At 41.6% G+C, this 17,296-nt stretch overlaps 1 protein-coding gene across 3 annotated transcripts in view; it reads left to right on the plus strand.

Annotated features, from left to right (window-relative positions):
- Nucleotides 1-455: 455 nt before the first annotated feature.
- atg16l1 (ATG16 autophagy related 16-like 1 (S. cerevisiae)) overlaps nucleotides 456-17,296 on the plus strand; it is a 53,011-nt gene continuing 36,170 nt past the window's right edge. Inside the window, exons 1-4 of one of the 3 annotated variants that reach the window (XM_024014264.2) lie at nucleotides 456-862; nucleotides 7,568-7,679; nucleotides 7,802-7,895; nucleotides 8,268-8,373. In XM_024014264.2, coding sequence (XP_023870032.1) covers nucleotides 7,574-7,679; nucleotides 7,802-7,895; nucleotides 8,268-8,373 — 306 coding nt within the window. In that variant the 5' untranslated portion in view covers nucleotides 456-862; nucleotides 7,568-7,573. The remainder of the gene's footprint in view (nucleotides 863-7,567; nucleotides 7,680-7,801; nucleotides 7,896-8,267; nucleotides 8,374-17,296) is intronic. The other 2 variants (XM_024014265.2, XM_024014266.1) reach the window with 2 other exon arrangements.

A 17,296-nucleotide genomic window follows, 5' to 3' on the forward strand; every position in this document is an offset into this window, starting at 1 on the left:
TTGCAATTGTGGTGGGAACCATGAAACCACGTCTTTTGAAGGGTGGAAGAAAATGATGTGGCCAAAGTTAAGGTTGTCCAGAGCATTTCATAAGCAGCAGCTGTTAAAAGGGTTGAGGGTTTGAATGGTGCTCCTGATATGTCCATGGTGGTGGATAGGCAGTGGTGGATTTAGGTAGAGGCAACATGGGCAGCCGCCCAGGGCGGCAACTTGCCGGGGGCGGCGCGGGGCGCCCGCACAAAAAAAATCGGATTGGTGACATTTGTGTGATCGGTTTTCTATCGCTCATTTGCACGTCACGTCAATGATATCATGTCACCATGTGACAGGCGCCCTGATTCTAGTTTGTGAGCTAGACAGGCTACTACAGCCTGAGAAGGGAGATATGGAGATTTGAAAGAAGGACGAAGTGGGAGTTTTGTTTTGGTCAATTTACAATTTTTATTTGGGTGGATTAAATTCGTTACTCTATCAAGTATGGATTAGATTTGTTCCCCCTTTTTTTAAACCCGTCCAGTTGGTGGCGCCAATACATATCTTTGGGATGTAGTCCGCCATAAAACTCACAGAAGAAGAAGTTGTACCTACACCTGGTTTATTGTGACCGAAATGTGCAATCCGAGATGATTTTCTGTTTGTTTTATAAATAGTTTTGGCTCGTCTCGGCTGATGAATATCGACTGTCTTAATTCGCTACCGTTTGCTAGCTGGCTGTTAGGTATCACAAGCTAGCTATGTGGTTTAAATAGGAAAACTTTTTTCAAAACATCAACTAACGCCAATTTAGCACAAGTAAGCAGCTGAAAACGACTAAATGTCATGATCTGAGTGGATGTGGAACTACCTACGCTAGCTAGCGAACGTAAGTTAACATTTTCCATTCCTCTTGATGCTATCTATCACGCTAGCTAATGACTGCGTGTTTGAAAACATAGCTACATAGCTTGCAAGCTAGCTAGCGTTAGCAGATAGACTGCTAACTAGCTTGTCGTGCTATAGACGAAACGTACAACTTTGTATAATTAAAACTGTACATATGCATCGTTAGCTAGCAAACATTAGCTACATAAACTAACATTAGGTATTTTTAACTAGCTGGCTAATAGCTAGTTAATGTAGGAGGCATTTGTGGCGTAATTTTAGCTAGTAAACGTTAGCTTGCTAACAGTATCTTAGCTAGACCAGAACGGGCTACCATAATCTTCAAAGTTGACAGGTTAATTAGCTGTTTATGATTGTGTATAGTGCTTGTTTGCGCAGTCAATCGGAAGGTTATGCCTTTCACCAACACCACATGACGTTGTTACTTCTCTGGCAAATGATTTAGCAAGCCGAGCTCCCTGCCATCCAGGACCTCTAATTTACCAGGCTGTGTTAGAGGAAGGCCCAACATTTTTTTCAGACTCAAGTCACCCAAGCCATAGACTGTTCTCTCTGCTACCTCATGGCAATTGGAACCAACAGTACCCTAACAGCATCTACCCCCAAGCCATGAGACTGCTAAACAAGACTGCTAAATAGCGAATCAAATGGCTACCCGGACTGCCTGCATTTACCCTTTTTTTGCACTATTATACCTACTCTATGCATACACACTGGACTCTACCCACACGCTCGCACATACTGACACCCCACCACACACACTACATGAGCCTGCACACATGCACATTGATGCCTCACACTTTAACACACGCTGCTGCTACTGTCTTATCTATGCTGTTGAGTAGTCACTTTACACCTACCTAAACTCAGCAAAAAAAAGAAACCCCCTTTCACTGTCAACTGTTTATTTTCAGCAAACTTAACATGTGTAAATATTTGAATGTATGATTCAACAATGGAGACATAAACTGAACAAGTTCCATGTGACTAACAGAAATTGAATAATGTGTCCCTGAACAAGGGGGGGGTCAAAATCAAAAGTAACAGTCAGTATCTGGTGTGGCCACCAGCTGCAATAAGTACTGCAGTGCATCTCCTCCTGATGGACTGCACCACATTTGCCAGTTCTTGCTGTGAGATGTTACCCCACTCTTCCACCAAGGCACCTGCAAGTTCCTGGACATTCCTGGGGGGAATGGCCCTAGTCCTCACCCTCCGAGCTGACAGGTCCCAGACGTGCTCAATGGGATTGAGATCCGGGCTCTTCGCTGGCCATGGCAGAACACTGACATTCCTGTCTTGCAGGAAGTCACGCACAGAACAAGCAGTATGGCTGGTGGCATTGGAGGGTCATGTCAGGATGAGGCTGCAGGAAGGGTAACACATGAGGGAGGAGGATGTCTTCCCTGTAACGCACAGCATTGAGATTGCCTGCAATGACAACAAGCTCAGTCCAATGATGCTGTGACACACCGCCCCAGACCATGACAGACCCGCCACCTCCAAGTCGATCCCGCTCCAGAGTACAGACCTCGGTGTAACGCTCATTCCTTCGACGATAACCGCGAATCCGACCATCACCCCTATTGAGACAAAACCGCGACTCGTCAGTGAAGAGCACTTTTTGCCAGTCCTGTCTGGTCCAGCGACTTTGTACCGATCCTTTGCAGGTGTTACTAGAGGTTGACCGATTATAATTTTTCAACGCCGAAACCAATTTATTGGAGGACCAAAAAAAGACTATACGATTAATCGGACAATATTTATTTATTTATATATATATATATATATATATATATATAGGCAATGATGACAATTACAACAATACTCAATGAACACTTAACTTAATATAATACATAAATAAAAATCTATTTAGTCTCAAATAAATAATGAAACATGTAAAATTTGATTTAAATAATGCAAAAACAGAGAAAGTAAAAGTGCAGTATGTGCCATGTAAAAAAACAAATGTATAAGTTCCTTGTTCAGAACATGGGAACAAATGAAAGCTGGTGGTTCCTTTTAACAAGAGTCTTCAATATTCCCAGGTAAGAAGTTTTAGGTTGTAGTTATTATAGGAATTATAGGACTATTTCTCTCTCTACGATTTGTATTTCATATACCTTTGACTATTGGATGTTCTTATAGGCACTTTAGTATTGCCAGTGTAACAGTATAGCTTCCATCCCTCTCCTCGCCGCTACCTGGGCTTGAACCAGGAACACATCGACAACAGCCACCCTCGAAGCAGCGTTACCCATGCAGCGCAAGGGGAACAACTACTCCAAGTCTCAGAGCGAGTGACGTTTGAAACGCTATTAGCGCGCACCCCGCTAACTAGCTAGCCATTTCACATCGGTTACACCAGCCTAATCTCGGGAGTTGATAGGCTTGAACAGCAGAGCTGCTGGCAAAATGCACAAAAGTGCTGTTTGAATGAATGCTTACGAGCCTGCTGGTGCCCACCATCGCTCAGTCAGACTGCTCTATCAAATAATAGACTTAATTATAACATAATAACACACAGAAATACGAGCCTTTGGTCATTAATATGGTCGAATCCGGAAACTATCATTTCGAAAACAAAACGTTTATTATTTCAGTGAAATACGGAACCGTTCCGTATTTTATCTAACGGGTGGCATCCATCAGTCTAAATATTCCTGTTACATTGCACAACCTTCAATGTTATGTCATAATTATGTACAATTCTGGCAAATTAGTTCGCAATGAGCCAGGCTGCCCAAACTGTTGCATATACCCTGACTCTGTGTCACTTCTCTTGCGTTCATTGCACGCAATTTCACCTGGTTAGTATTGCCTGCTAACCTGGATTTCTTTTAGCTAAATATGCAGGTTTAAAAATATATACTTCTGTGTATTGATTTTAAGAAAGGCATTGGTTTATGGTTAGGTACATGTTGGAGCAACGACAGTCCTTTTTCGCGAATGCGTACCACATCGATTATATGCAACGCAGGACACGCTAGATAAACTAGTAATATCATCAACCATGTTTACTATAACTAGTTATTATGATTGATTGTTTTTTGTAAGATACATTTTTAATGCTAGCTAGCAACTTACCTTGGCTTCTTACTGCATTCGCGTAACAGGCGGGCTCCTCGTGAGGCAGGTGGTTAGAGCATTGGACTAGTTAACCGTAAGGTTGCAAGATTGAATCCCTGAGCTGACAAGGTAAAAATCTGTCGTTCTGCCCCTGAACAAGGCAGTTAACCCACCGATCCTAGGCCGTCATTGAAAATAAGAATGTGTTCTTAACCGACTTGCCTAGTTAAATAAAGGTAAAATCGGCGTCCAAAATTACCGATTTCCGATTGTTATGAAAACTTGAAATCGGCCCTAATTAATCGGCCATTCCGATTTAATCGGTCGACCTCTAGTGGATATAGATACTTTTGTACCGGTTTCCTCCATCTTCACAAGGTCATTTTGCTTTTCTGGGATTGATTTGCACTTTTCACACAAGTACGTTCATCTCTTGGAGACAAAGCATCTCCTTCCTGAGCAGTATGACGGCTGTGTGGTCCCATGGTGTTTGTACAGATGAACGTGGCACTTTCAGGCGTTTGGAAATTTGATGGTCCAGACTTGTGGAGGTCTACGTTTTATTTTTCTGAGGTCTTAGCTGATTTCTTCTGATTTTCCCATGATGTCAAGCAAAGAGGCACTGAGTTTGAAGGTAGGCCTTGCAATACATCCACAGGTACACCTCCAATTGACTCAAATGATGTCAATTAGCCTATCAGAAGCTTCTAAAGCCATGACATCCTTTTCTGGAATGTTCCAAGCTGTTTAAAGGCACAGTCAACTTAGTGTATGTAAGCTTCTGGCCCACTGGAATTGGAATACAGTGAATTATAAGTAAAGTAATCTGTCTGTAAACAATTGTTGGACAAATTACTTGTCATGATTAAGTAAATGTCCTAACCGACTTGCCAAAACTAGTTTGTTAACAAGAAATTTGTGGTTGAAAAGCGAGTTTTAATGACTCCAACCTAAGTGTATGTAAACATCCGACTTCAACTGTACCAGTTTGAACAACAGGCACAACTCTGATATAAGTACATTATATTCCGTTGATGAAATGCCACGTGCGTCCACATCAGTGCATTCTTAAAACCTCTACCGCTTCTCTCTCCCGGATCCGGGATCCTCTTCATCAAAAAAGCTGACTAGCATAGCTTAGCCTAACGCGACAGGGATATCATGTAATATAATTTCATGAAATCACAAGTCCAATATAGCAAATGAAAGATAAACATCTTGTGAATCCAGCCATCATTTCCGATTTTTAAAATGTTTTACAGCGAAAACACTATGTATTTATATTAGCTCACCACCGTAGCCAAACACACAACGCCATGTTTTCACCATGTTTCCACCGCATAGGTAGCTTTCACAAAACCCAGAAATAGAGATAAAATTAATCACTAACCTTTGGACAACKTCATCAGATGACAGTCTTATAACATCATGTTATACAATACATTTATGTTTTGTTMGAAAATGTGCATATTTAGAGCTGCAAATCGTGGTTTTACATTGTGAATACGTAGCCACAATGCACCAAAATGTCCGGAGATATTTTGGACAGTCACCTAATCTAACCAAAGAACTCATCATAAACTTTACTAAAAAATACATGTTGTACAGCAAATGAAAGATACACTGGTTCTTAATGCAACCGCTGTGTTAGATTTTTAAAAATAACGTTAGTACAACATACAGCATGCAATATTGTGAGACAGCGCTCACCTATTCTCCGCCTTGTTGGAGCCAACATATTCCACAAAAATACGAAATAACATCACAAATATTCTCTTACTTTTGATGATCTTCCATCAGAATGTTGTSCAAGGAGTCCTAGTTCCAGAATAAATCGTTGTTTTGTTTTAGAATGTCCATTTCTTCTGTCGAATTAGCAACTTTGGCTAGCCATGTGGAGGGCACATGTCCAAGAAATCTTTGCGCCTGGAACGAAAAATTCAAAAATTCCCAATAAACGTTGAATAAACTGGTCGAACTCGGTTGAAAATCCTACTTTATGATGTTTTTCTCATATGTATCCAATAAAATCAGAGCCAGAGAATTTCGTTGTGTATATGTAACGCATTTCAGAAGACAATGTGAAGTTCCCCTGTGCGCAGTTGAAAACTGACAAAAGAGCGGACCTGTCACTCCAAAAGCTCTCATTCGGCCTCACATCAAGCTAGACAACCCATTCAACCTTCTACTGCCTGTTGACATCTAGTGGAAGGCGTATGAAGTGCATACAGATCCATAAATATAAGCCAGTTGAATAGGCAGGCCCTGACAGAGCCCCATTTTCAGAATTTTCACTTCCTGTATGGAAGTTTGCTGCCAAATGAGTTCTGTTTTACTCACAGATATAATTCAAACAGTTTTAGAAATTTCAGTGTTTTCTATCCAATAGTAATAATAATATGCATATTGTATGATCTAGAACAGACTACGAGGCCGTTTAATTTAGGCACGATTTTTTCCCAACGTGAAAACAGCGCCCCCCCTATTAAGAAATGAATAACCTAACCATTACAAAACTTCTATTTGATCAAATAGCAAATTGGCATTTCCATTTTTTGTCGACTTAATTTGACTCTCATTGACCGCCATACAAAACTCCTCAGTTCGTGGTCTTATTTTCGTGGACCGATTTTTGGGCTTAGTAAACCCTGTCGCTTCACCTCTTTCTGTCTGGCTCTAGTCTGTGTTTTATATTTTTGTGTATTTTTTTTGTATTGATATTCCACTTAACATGCTGACCAGACCGGACACGTCACTTCCGCGAGCGTTGAATTACATGCATGTGTGCATTTATTTTGCAGTCATTGCACCCACGCTACCTGCGGGCATCAGCAAGTGTCCGGGTGGCCCGGCGCTAAAATAGAAATCTGTTTTTTTTGTGACATGCAACGCACTGCATGTCCGGCCTCTCCCATCTCCTCATTGGTTTTTAGGAGCATATACCCTTGTGTTTCATTTCGGGACCGCCGTCCCCTCTAATGCAAACAACGTTTCTTATAACACCAATGCCCACTTCTAAATTAACCTCTATCCCCTAGGCACTCGAGAAGATCTGAAAGGATTGGAGTGGATAGGTATAAGAAAAATATCATGGGTATACTCCGGTAGGTTGTAGTAATGCTTTAGTTTGCCAACCGCCGTATTAAGTCCAAAATAAAAAGTCTGAAGGAGGAGAGATGACGAGAAACTAAATCGGTTTACCGTTTTATCTGTGGATTAATTGTCGGAGTTGAGGACCTTGTGCATTTCAGGAAAAATAACAACCCAATGTTTATCCCAGGACAAATTAGCTAGCAAACAGCAAGCTAGTTAACTAAATTGCCATAAATCTTTAATGCTTTTTGACCTGTCCCCAAATTAATATAATTCAGTTTGTTTTGATATTTCAACCTACATGTCCTGATCGTGTCTAGTGTGGGGGTACGAAATCAAAATGCGTGAGCGGTTTGGTCCGCATGTATGGCATTTTGAAAGATTTCAGATTTACTTGATATATTATTACTTAATATTGGAAGCTGTGGTGTGCCTAGATGCTTTTGCCAGTAATTTCTCCTGAAATGGGTTCACGAGACAGGCTGTGACGGATGTATTAACTTATTGGTGGGTGTGTGTGCAGGTGGTGATGGCAGAACGTCGTGTGGAGTGTTCATGGAAGAGGCACGTCGGTGAGCAGCTGAAGCAGAGGGACCGTGTGCAGAGGCAGGCCTTCGAGGAGATCATCCACCAATGTTAGTGCCCATACCATGTCTCAGTGCTCAAGATGCTATTGATTGACTGGTTTTTAGTTCTGCTGCCTGTGCAGTTATCCCAGAAAGTGTGTTTTTAAAGTACCTTTTTGTGTTTGTCTCAGATAACCGTCTCTTGGAGAAGTCCGATCTACAGGCTGTTCTTTCAGAGAGATACCAGTCGGACAAATATGACTTTCAGAACAGACATGACGGCAGGTAGGCCTCCCCAGGATTTGACCTTTGAACTTGTTTGTGTGTGTTGCGAAGCCAAGCTACTACCATATTGCTTATACCTATCCACTCCAGTATTTTCAGATCTACCCTCGTGCCTAGGGATAGAGGTTAATTTAGAAGTGGGCATTGGCGTTATATGAACCGTTGTTTGCATTAGAGGGGATGGTGGTCCAGAAATCCCTTGCTTGTGAGAGTCTAAATGGGATCCTTGACATTCAAATCTTAGTCACCACATTGACGTTGAAACGGTTAGGTAAGGGTTATGGTTGGGTTAGGGTAGGGATTTCCCAAGAATCCCGGATAGCACTAACCTTGCTTGTGACCTTGTCTAACCATTTGTGTTTGGTTCCTCAGCCCGGGGGCGGACTCGAGTCGCAGCGACAACCTACAGCAGGAGATGGCCCAGATGCGAATCAGGCACCAGGAGGAGCTGACAGAGCTTCATAAGAAACGGGGCGAGGTTAGTGTGTTTATTGTTCCTGCCCGTCCAACGTCCAGGCCAAATCTTTTTCTGGAGAACTACACTGTAGGCTTTCGCGCCAACCCTAACCTGGCACAGCTGGCTCAGCTAATTGAGGTTCTGGGGAGCAGCTAATTAGAAAATTTGGTTGTGCTAGATTAGGGTTTGTGCGAAATCTGGAGGGTAGATCTCCAGAATGAGGGTTTGTCACCCCTTGGCTGTGTCTGAAAATGTTACTAGATGCCATCCTTGCTTCCTCATTTCCTCTCAAACCGAACTGGCCCCGGTTTTGAGGCAAAAATAGAACAGGTTTAAATTAACAAACCACTTCATACACAGAACAAAAATATAAATTCAATAATCAACAATTTCAAAGATTTTACTGAGTTAAAGTTCATTAAGGAATACAGTAAATTTAATAAAATGTATTAGGCCCAAATCTATGGATTTCACATGACTGGGAATACAGATGGGTTTAAGAAAATAAAAAGTAGGCGCGTGGATCAGAAAACCACTCTGTAGCTGGAGTGACCACAATTTGCTTCATGCAGCGTGACACATCTTCGCATAGAGTTGATCAGGCTGTTGAATGTTATCCCACTCTTCAAAGGCTGTGCGAAGTTGCAGGATATAGGCGGGAACTGGAACACGCTAGTGTACACGTCGCTCCAGATCATCCCAAACATGCTCAGTGGGTGACATGTCAGGTGAGTATGCAGGCCATGGAAGAACTGGGACATTTTCAGCTACCAGGAATTGTGTAGAGATCCTTGTGACATGGGTCTGTGCATTATCGTGCTGAAACATGGTGGCGGATGAATGGCACGACAACGGGTCTCAGATCTTGTCACGATATCTCTGCATTCAAATTGCCATCGATAAAATGCAATTTTGTTCGTAGCTAATGCCTGCAAATACCATAACACCACCGCCACCATGGGGTACTCGTTGACATCAGCAAACCGCTTGCTCACACGATGCCATACATGCTGTCTGCCACCTGCCCGGTACAGTTAAAACCGGGATTCATCCGTGAAGAGCACACTTCGCCAGCGTCGGTGAGCATTTGCCCACTGATGTTGGTTACGACACCGACCTGCAGGCAGGTCAAAACCCTGGTGAGGACGACGATCACTCAGATCTTCCCTGAGACGGTTACTGACAGTTTGTGCAGAAATTCTTTGTTTGTGCCAGATGTGGAGGTCCTGGGCAGGCATGGTTACACGTGATCTGCGGTTGTGAAGCCAGTTGGACATACTGCCAAATTCGCATTTTTATTTTTATACATATTTATTTTAGTTGGACATGAAAAGAAATACAAATTGAACAGATACATCCTTTTATCCTCATATACCTGTTGAAACGCCTCCCTTCCCTTAACAACAAAAGCAATATGCATATAAAATATACAATTTGAAATAATATATAAATATACATATGTACATATACAGTACCAGTCAAAAGTTTGGACACCTACTCATTCAAGGGGTTCTTAAAAAAAAAACGATTTTCTACATTGTAGAATAATAGTGAAGATGTCAACTATGACATAACACATGTAACCAAAAAGTGTTAAACAAATCAAAATATAATTGATATTCAGAGTAGTCACCCTTTGCCTTTATGACAGCTTTGCACACGCTTGGCATTCTCTCAACCAGCTTCATCTGGCTGCTTTTCCAACAGTCTTGAAGGAGTTCCCACATGTTATTTCATTTTATTTAACCTTCACTTAACCTCTCTAGGGTATGTGAGACTTTAGCGTCCCACATCAACAGCCAGTGATACTGCAGGGCGCCAAATTCAAAACAACAGAAATCCCATAATTTAAATTCCTCAAACATACAAGTATTTTACACCATTTTAAAGCTACACTTGTTGTAAATCCAGCCACAGTGTCCGATTTCAAAAAGGTTTTACGACCAAAGCACACCAAACGATTATGTAAGGTATGAGCCAAGTCACAGAACTAGACAGCCATTTTTCCAGCTAAAGAGAGCATTAACAAAAAGCAGAAATAGAGATCAAATTAATCACTAACCTTTGATCTTCATCAGATGACACTCATAGGACTTCATGTTACACAATACATATATTTTATGTTCGGTAAAGTTCATATTTATATCCAAAAATCTGAGTTTAGGCAAGATGCTACTGTATCACTTGGCAAAAAGCCTGAGAAAATGCATAGCGCCACATTAAAATGAATTACTATAAAATCAAACTTTCATTAAATCACACATGAAAGATACCAAATTAAAGCTACACTGGTTGTGTCAAAATTCAAATAGGCTTTTCAGCGGAAGCATACGAGGCTATTATCTGAGCATAGCACCATTGTAAACAAAAGAGAGAGAACATTTCAACTCTGCAGGAGCGACACAAAACGCAAAGTAAAAATATAATTCATGCCTTTGACGAGCTTCTGTTGTTGGCACTCCAATATGTCCCATAAACATCACAAATGGTCCTTTTTTTGTTCGATTAATTCCGTCGATATATGTCCGCGTTTGATCCAGAAAAACACCAGTTCCAACTTGCTCAAACATGACGACAAAATATATCAAAGGTTACCAGTAAACTTTGCCCAAAAATGTCAAACTACTTATGTAATACAACTTTAGGTATTTTTTTAAACGTTAATAATCGATCAAATTTAAGACGGGATGATATGTGTTCAATACAGGATTAAAACGATATGTAGCATGCCTTCTGTTTGATTGAAACGTATGTCTAGGACACCAGGAGTGCCTCGACTTCAAGATGGCCGTATTTCTTCATTACACAAAGGAATAACCTCAACCTATTTCTCACGACTGTTGACATCCAGTGGAAGCCGTAGGAACTGCAAGCAAGTTGCTTAATCTGGTTTCCCAATGAAAGCTCATTGAAAAGACAGTGACCTCAAAAAAAATAAAAATAAAACTGAATGGTTTGTCCTTGGAGTTTCGCCTGCTAAATAAGTTCTGTTATACTCACAGACATGATTCAATCAGTTTTAGAAAGTTCAGAGTGTTTTCTATCCAAATCTACTAATAATATGCATATCTTATCTCCTGGCGATGAGTAACTGTTGAATTTGCAGTTGAATTTGGGTATGTTTTTCATCCAAACGTAAAAATGCTGCCCCCTACCCTAGAGAAGTTAACTAGGCAAGTCCGCTAAGAACAAATTCTTATTTACAATGACTGCCTATGGGACTTGCTGCCTTGTGGGACTCCCAATCACGTCCGGATGTGAAACATCCTGGTTATATGCTGAGCACTTGTTGGCTGTTTTAACTTCACTCTGCGGTCCAACTTATCCCGAACCATATCAATTGGGTTGAGGTCAGGGGATTGTGGAGGCAAGGTCATCTGATGCAGCACTCCATCACTCTCCTTGGTCAAATAGCCCTTACACAGCCTTGAAGTGTGTTGGGCCATTGTCCTGTGGAAAAACAGCGTATCGCTGCAGAGTGCTGTGGTAGCCATGCTGGTTAAGTTTGCCTTGAATTCTAAATAATTCACTGACCATGTCAGTAGCAAAGCACCCCATCACCATCACACCACCTCCATGCTTCACGGTGGGAACCACACATGCCGAGATCATCTGTTCACCTACTCTGCGTCTCACAAAGACACGGCGGTTGGAACCAAAAATCTCACATTGGACTCATCAGATCAAAGGACAGATTCCCACCGGTCCAATTTCCTTTGCTCGTGTTTCTTTGAAACATACCAAACCTCTCTCTCGCCACGAAACAAACCTGGTCGAGTTGAGGATAAAAATAGCTGTCTGTTACAAATAGGGCTTAGAAGAGAAGGGGCAGAAAGTCTAAAATGTTGACAATTGTCTCCAGATCTTCAAAGTAGAGAGCACAATGGGGTTTCCAGTATAATTTGAAGGAAACCAGGACAGTGGGGCACAAGTAAGAGCAGGAAGGGAGGATAATTGGCAGAAGTGTGCTTCTGAGCGCCAGTTGGTACTTGGCGCATTACACCAGACAATCATTTTGTGTATTGGCTGCCCAAAAGTAAAGCAGTAAATTCTTTGAAGTATTGCTCTACGTATCCTAGGTGATTTGCCTGACCAGATAAAAATTACTGAATCTATCCAAATTGGTGTAAAATTATTCCGGCAGAATGATTGGAAGACATTGAAAAAGGTATAGAAACCTAGGTAAAATGTTTTAGATTGGATTCTGCCAGCTAAGGAGCGAGGCAGAGTCTGCTTTAACTTGTGTGACTAGAATTGCAAAGTCAGTTTTATGGAGGATAGCCAGAGAATGTGTTGTATTCACACATAAATAGGAAAAACCAGAGGGCGACAGACAAAGGCAGTGCTCCAGGGGGAATTTGCTTGGCAGCGGGGTTGACCGAAAACGTTCATTTTGTAACCTGAGAGTGATCCAAATGTGTTTAAAATATGCTGTATGTTATTGACCGTTCACAGGGTTAGTGATTTATAATAGTAGATAATCTGAATACAGTGACACTTTTTCTTCTTCATTAGCTTGGTTTATTCCAGAGAATGATGAGGATTTTAAGGCCAAGGAAAGCGGTTCTATCGCAAGTGCAAACAGGAGCGGGGACGTAAGGAACCCTTGACGGGTCCCTCTGGAGAGGGAATTATTTTCAATGTTGAGTCAGTGTGTACGCTAGCCGTAGGAGTAGAATAGAGCAGACGTATCCATGAGATGAAAATAGACCCCAAACCAAATCTTCCCGAAATCTTAAATTAATAATCCCACTCCACCCGGTCGAAAGCCTTCTCCGCATCAAGAGAAACAATGATTTTGGTGTATGGAGAGCGAGTATAATGTTCAAAAGATGGCGTACATTGGAAAGCAGTTGTCGGCCTTTGATGAAACCCGTTTGATCATCAGATATGACATCCTGAAGGCAGGGTTCCAGCCGGCATGCTAGAACCTTAGCTAATAGTTTAACATCCGCAATCAAAAGTGAAATGAGCCTATATCCACCACATTCCACCGGATCTTTATCTTGAGTATTAGTGAGATGGAGGCTTGAATTGGCATCGGGGGGGGGCCCTGTGCTATTGAGTCGGTGAACATATCTAATAGTAATGGGGCAAGCTGATCGGATAATAAAATAAAATGTAGGGGCAAGCCATCAGGTCCTGCGGCCTTGCCATTTTGCGTTAACTTTAGACCCTTATCTCATCTAGATGCCGAGGGTTATCCAGAACTTTACTCATGTCCATAACTTAGGTATCAATGGATGGAATATCTAAAGAGTTGTCCATAGCTGTATTATCTGATGGTGGTTTGGATTTGTGGAGGTTTGAATAAAATTACAAGTTATATTAATATTAGAGGGATCACTTGCAATATTATGGGAAGAGTCATATACTTGAGAAATAAGATGAGATTTTAAGCGTTCTTAGTTGGTGTGCCAAAAGGCGGCTGGCCTTGTCACCATATTCGAAGTACGTCCCCTTTGTTCGTTGCAACAGAAACTCTGCTTTATCAGTGGAAAGTAGGTTAAATTGAGTTTGAAGTTTTAGCGCCTTTGCGTATAATTCAGGGAATGGGGAAGTTGTATATTGGCGGCCTATTGCCAGGATTAAGTCCAGTAGTTCTTGAAGTTTCAGTTCTTTGTTTCACCATAATGAGCATTGTAAGAAATTCTTTCCCCGTAATACACCTTTGGAACTCTACCAAAGAAGAGAGGGAGACGTGTCGTCATGAATACATCTGTTGGTTGAAATAAAGTCACAGATTTCTTTGTTAGACAATATGGTCCTGTTAAATCTCCAATTCTACTATTTTCTTCTGTTCGGAGTAAGAGCTTAGGCATAATGTGGGGGGAATGGTCCGAAATTACTATAGCAGAATATTCTGTAGTCTTAACTGAGGGGAGACAGGTTTTATCTAAAAAGTAGAGGTGGTGGGTGTTAAGATTAGGGAGTGAGGCTAAAATATGTCATAAATCTAGTAAAAGTGATCATCAACTAAGGCCAACGTAAATCATGGTAGTTCAGAATCCCCATTTAAAAAAATATATACATCAAGCAGACCCCAAATTTAAAAATGTGCATTCGGAAAGTATTCAGACACCTTTTTCCAAATTTTGTTACTTTACAGCCTTATTCTAGAATGGATTAAATCATTTTTCCCCCCTCATCAATCTACAATAATGACAAGGCAAAAACAGGTTTTTATAACTGAAATATCACATTTACATAAATATTCTGACCGTTTACTCAGTACTTTGTTGAATCACCTTTGGCAGTGATTACACCCTTGAGTCCTGGGTATGGCGCTACAGTCTTGGCACACCTGTATTTTTGGAGTTTCTCCCGCTGTTATCTGCAGATCCTCAAGCTCTGTCAGGTTGGATGTGGAGCGTCACTGCACAGCTATTTTCAGGTCTCTTCAGAGATGTTCGATCGGGTTCATGTCCGGGCTCTGGCTGGGCCACTCAAGGACTTTCAGAGACTTGTCCCGAAGCCACTCCTGCGTTGTCATGGCTGTGTGCTTAGGGTCGTTGTCCTGTTGGAAGGTGAACCTTCGCCCCAGTCTAAAGTCCAGAGCGCTCTGGAACAGGTTTTCATCAAGGATTTCTCTGTACTTTGCTCCGTTCATCTTTGCCTTGACCCTGACTGGTCTCCCAGTCCCTGTGGCTGAAAAACATCCCCACAGCATCATGATGCCACCTCCATACTTCACCGTGCCAGGTTTCCTCCAGACGTGACGCTTGGCATTCAGGCCAAAGAGTTCAATCTTGGTTTCATCAGACCAGAAAATCTTGTTTCTCATGGTCTGAGTGTCTAGGTGCTTTTTGCCAAACTTCGAGCAGGCTGTCATGTTCCTTTTACTGAGTGGCTTCCGTCTGGCCACTCTACCATAAAGGCCTGATTGGTGGAGTTGTGTATTTATCTTCAAAATATTCTTACAATGTAGAGGACTAAAGGTCAAGAGGACTAAAATTCAGGCGTACTAACGATCAATGGAAATAGTGGTTTGTCTGTAATAGGGGATTAATGATCAATGAGTCAGAGACATGGGAGAAATTTCAGTCCTGGACTCCTAGCTACATGGCAAGTTCTCATTGGTCTGAATTGTTTATACATTGAACCTGAAATAGGATACTTGTTATTTAGCCATTGGCCCAGTTTTATTGCAAGGAATTCAAATTGGTCAATTACAGGCTAGGGCTGGGTTATAAAACTACATCCTGTCCCTTTGTTCTGTGGAGAGAATCACAGGAGCGAAGCACAGGGGAGAATGAACATCTACCTCCCCGCATGATTTGTTCTCTTTGAATAAACCTATTTTCCTCCCCCTGATTTGCTTTGGGGTCTGTGTTATTGAAGAGTAACATCAACTGCTAAGAGTGCTTCGGAGTGACCATCGGCTTCTTGGTCACCTCCCTGACCAAGGCGCTTCTACACCTATTGCTCAGTTTGGCCGGGCGGCCAGCTCTAGGAAGAGTCTTGGTGGTTCCAACTTGTTCCATTTAAGAATGGAGGCCACTGTGTTCTTTGGGACCTTCAATGCTGCAGACATATTTTTTATTTTTTTTGGTACCCTTCCCCAGAACTGTGCCTCAACACAATCCTGTCTCGGAGCTTTACGGACAGTTCCTTTGACCTCGTGGCTTGGTTTTTGCTCTGACATGCACTATCAACCCTGGGACCTTATATACACAGGTGTGTGCCTTACCAAATCATGTCCAATCAATTGAATTTACCACAGGTGGACTCCAAGTTGTAGAAACATCTCAAAGATGATCAATGGAAACAGGATGCACCGGAGCTAAATTGAGTCTCATAGGAAAGGGTCTGAATACTTAAGGTTTTTCTGTTTATTTTTACTAAATTAGCTGAAATGTCTAAATTTGTTTTTGCTTTGCAATTATGGGGTATTGTGTGTAGAATGCTTTTTTATTTTAGTTAATCTGTTTTAGAGTAATGCTGTACCGTAGCAATGTGGAAGAAGTCAAGGCATCTGAATACTTTCCTAAAGGACCATTATCATGCACATGTCTTGAAACTGGGGCAGCGGGGGGAAATGCATGTCTATGCGCTTACAGTGAATGGAGGACGCTTTTCCCGTGGTTCATATTCATGCCAGCCAGGTAGGCTATACTCCTGTTAAGATTAACAATGTGCTTTAATGTTAGGAAAGTTGAGAAATAAATACAGTAGGGCTAGCCTATAGAAAGCTGATGGGATCCTCCTTTTTAGTAGAGGCCATCACTCTTTTTTTTCTCACGCTATTGCATAGTCTATAGAAATGTGGTGCAAAATGAGCTCATAGGCTCTCAAGTGTTTGATTTTCGAACACATTTGTATTGACGTCAATGATTGGAGTGAAAATAAAGTGCTGAGTACCAGGCAGTTAGCAAGTTTGGTAGGCTACTAATGACCATCAGCTTGGAGAAGCCTAATTACCGTGATTAAACGTTCACATGGAATTTGACTGCCTTCATGACTCGTGACCTCTAGTGTGGTGGTAATATGGTCGCCGCAGCAGCTAGTGTGTGGTATTCAATGTAGGCCTACATTCCATAAGGCTTTTGAAAAAAACATGCTGGGCTTGACATTAACCTGTTTATGCACTCGTCCTTCAGACAAGGTGACTGAAAATGTTGTGGTTGTTTGATGCAAGAAACCACTTCACAAAGTAAAATGCATTTTTATTCCCATAACATTATTACAGAGAATCAGACATCTTATGCTACCCTCTGCCTATTGACTACTTAGCTTATTCAAGCCTGTCTCAAAATACATCACTGCATCACTCATCACTCGCTTTTCAAAGATGTTTAGAAATGTACACATTTTGTGCTCTTGTAGGAAGCATTCACTCCCCTATTGTTGACTACAAATTATCTATAACTGGGCTAATAACTTGCAAAGGATATTAACAAAATGTTCACACGTGGCTACATGCAGCTCTCGCTTTGATCTCAAA

This window comes from Salvelinus sp. IW2-2015, linkage group LG22 (assembly GCF_002910315.2).
Source record: "Salvelinus sp. IW2-2015 linkage group LG22, ASM291031v2, whole genome shotgun sequence".
NCBI lineage: Eukaryota > Metazoa > Chordata > Actinopteri > Salmoniformes > Salmonidae > Salvelinus > Salvelinus sp. IW2-2015.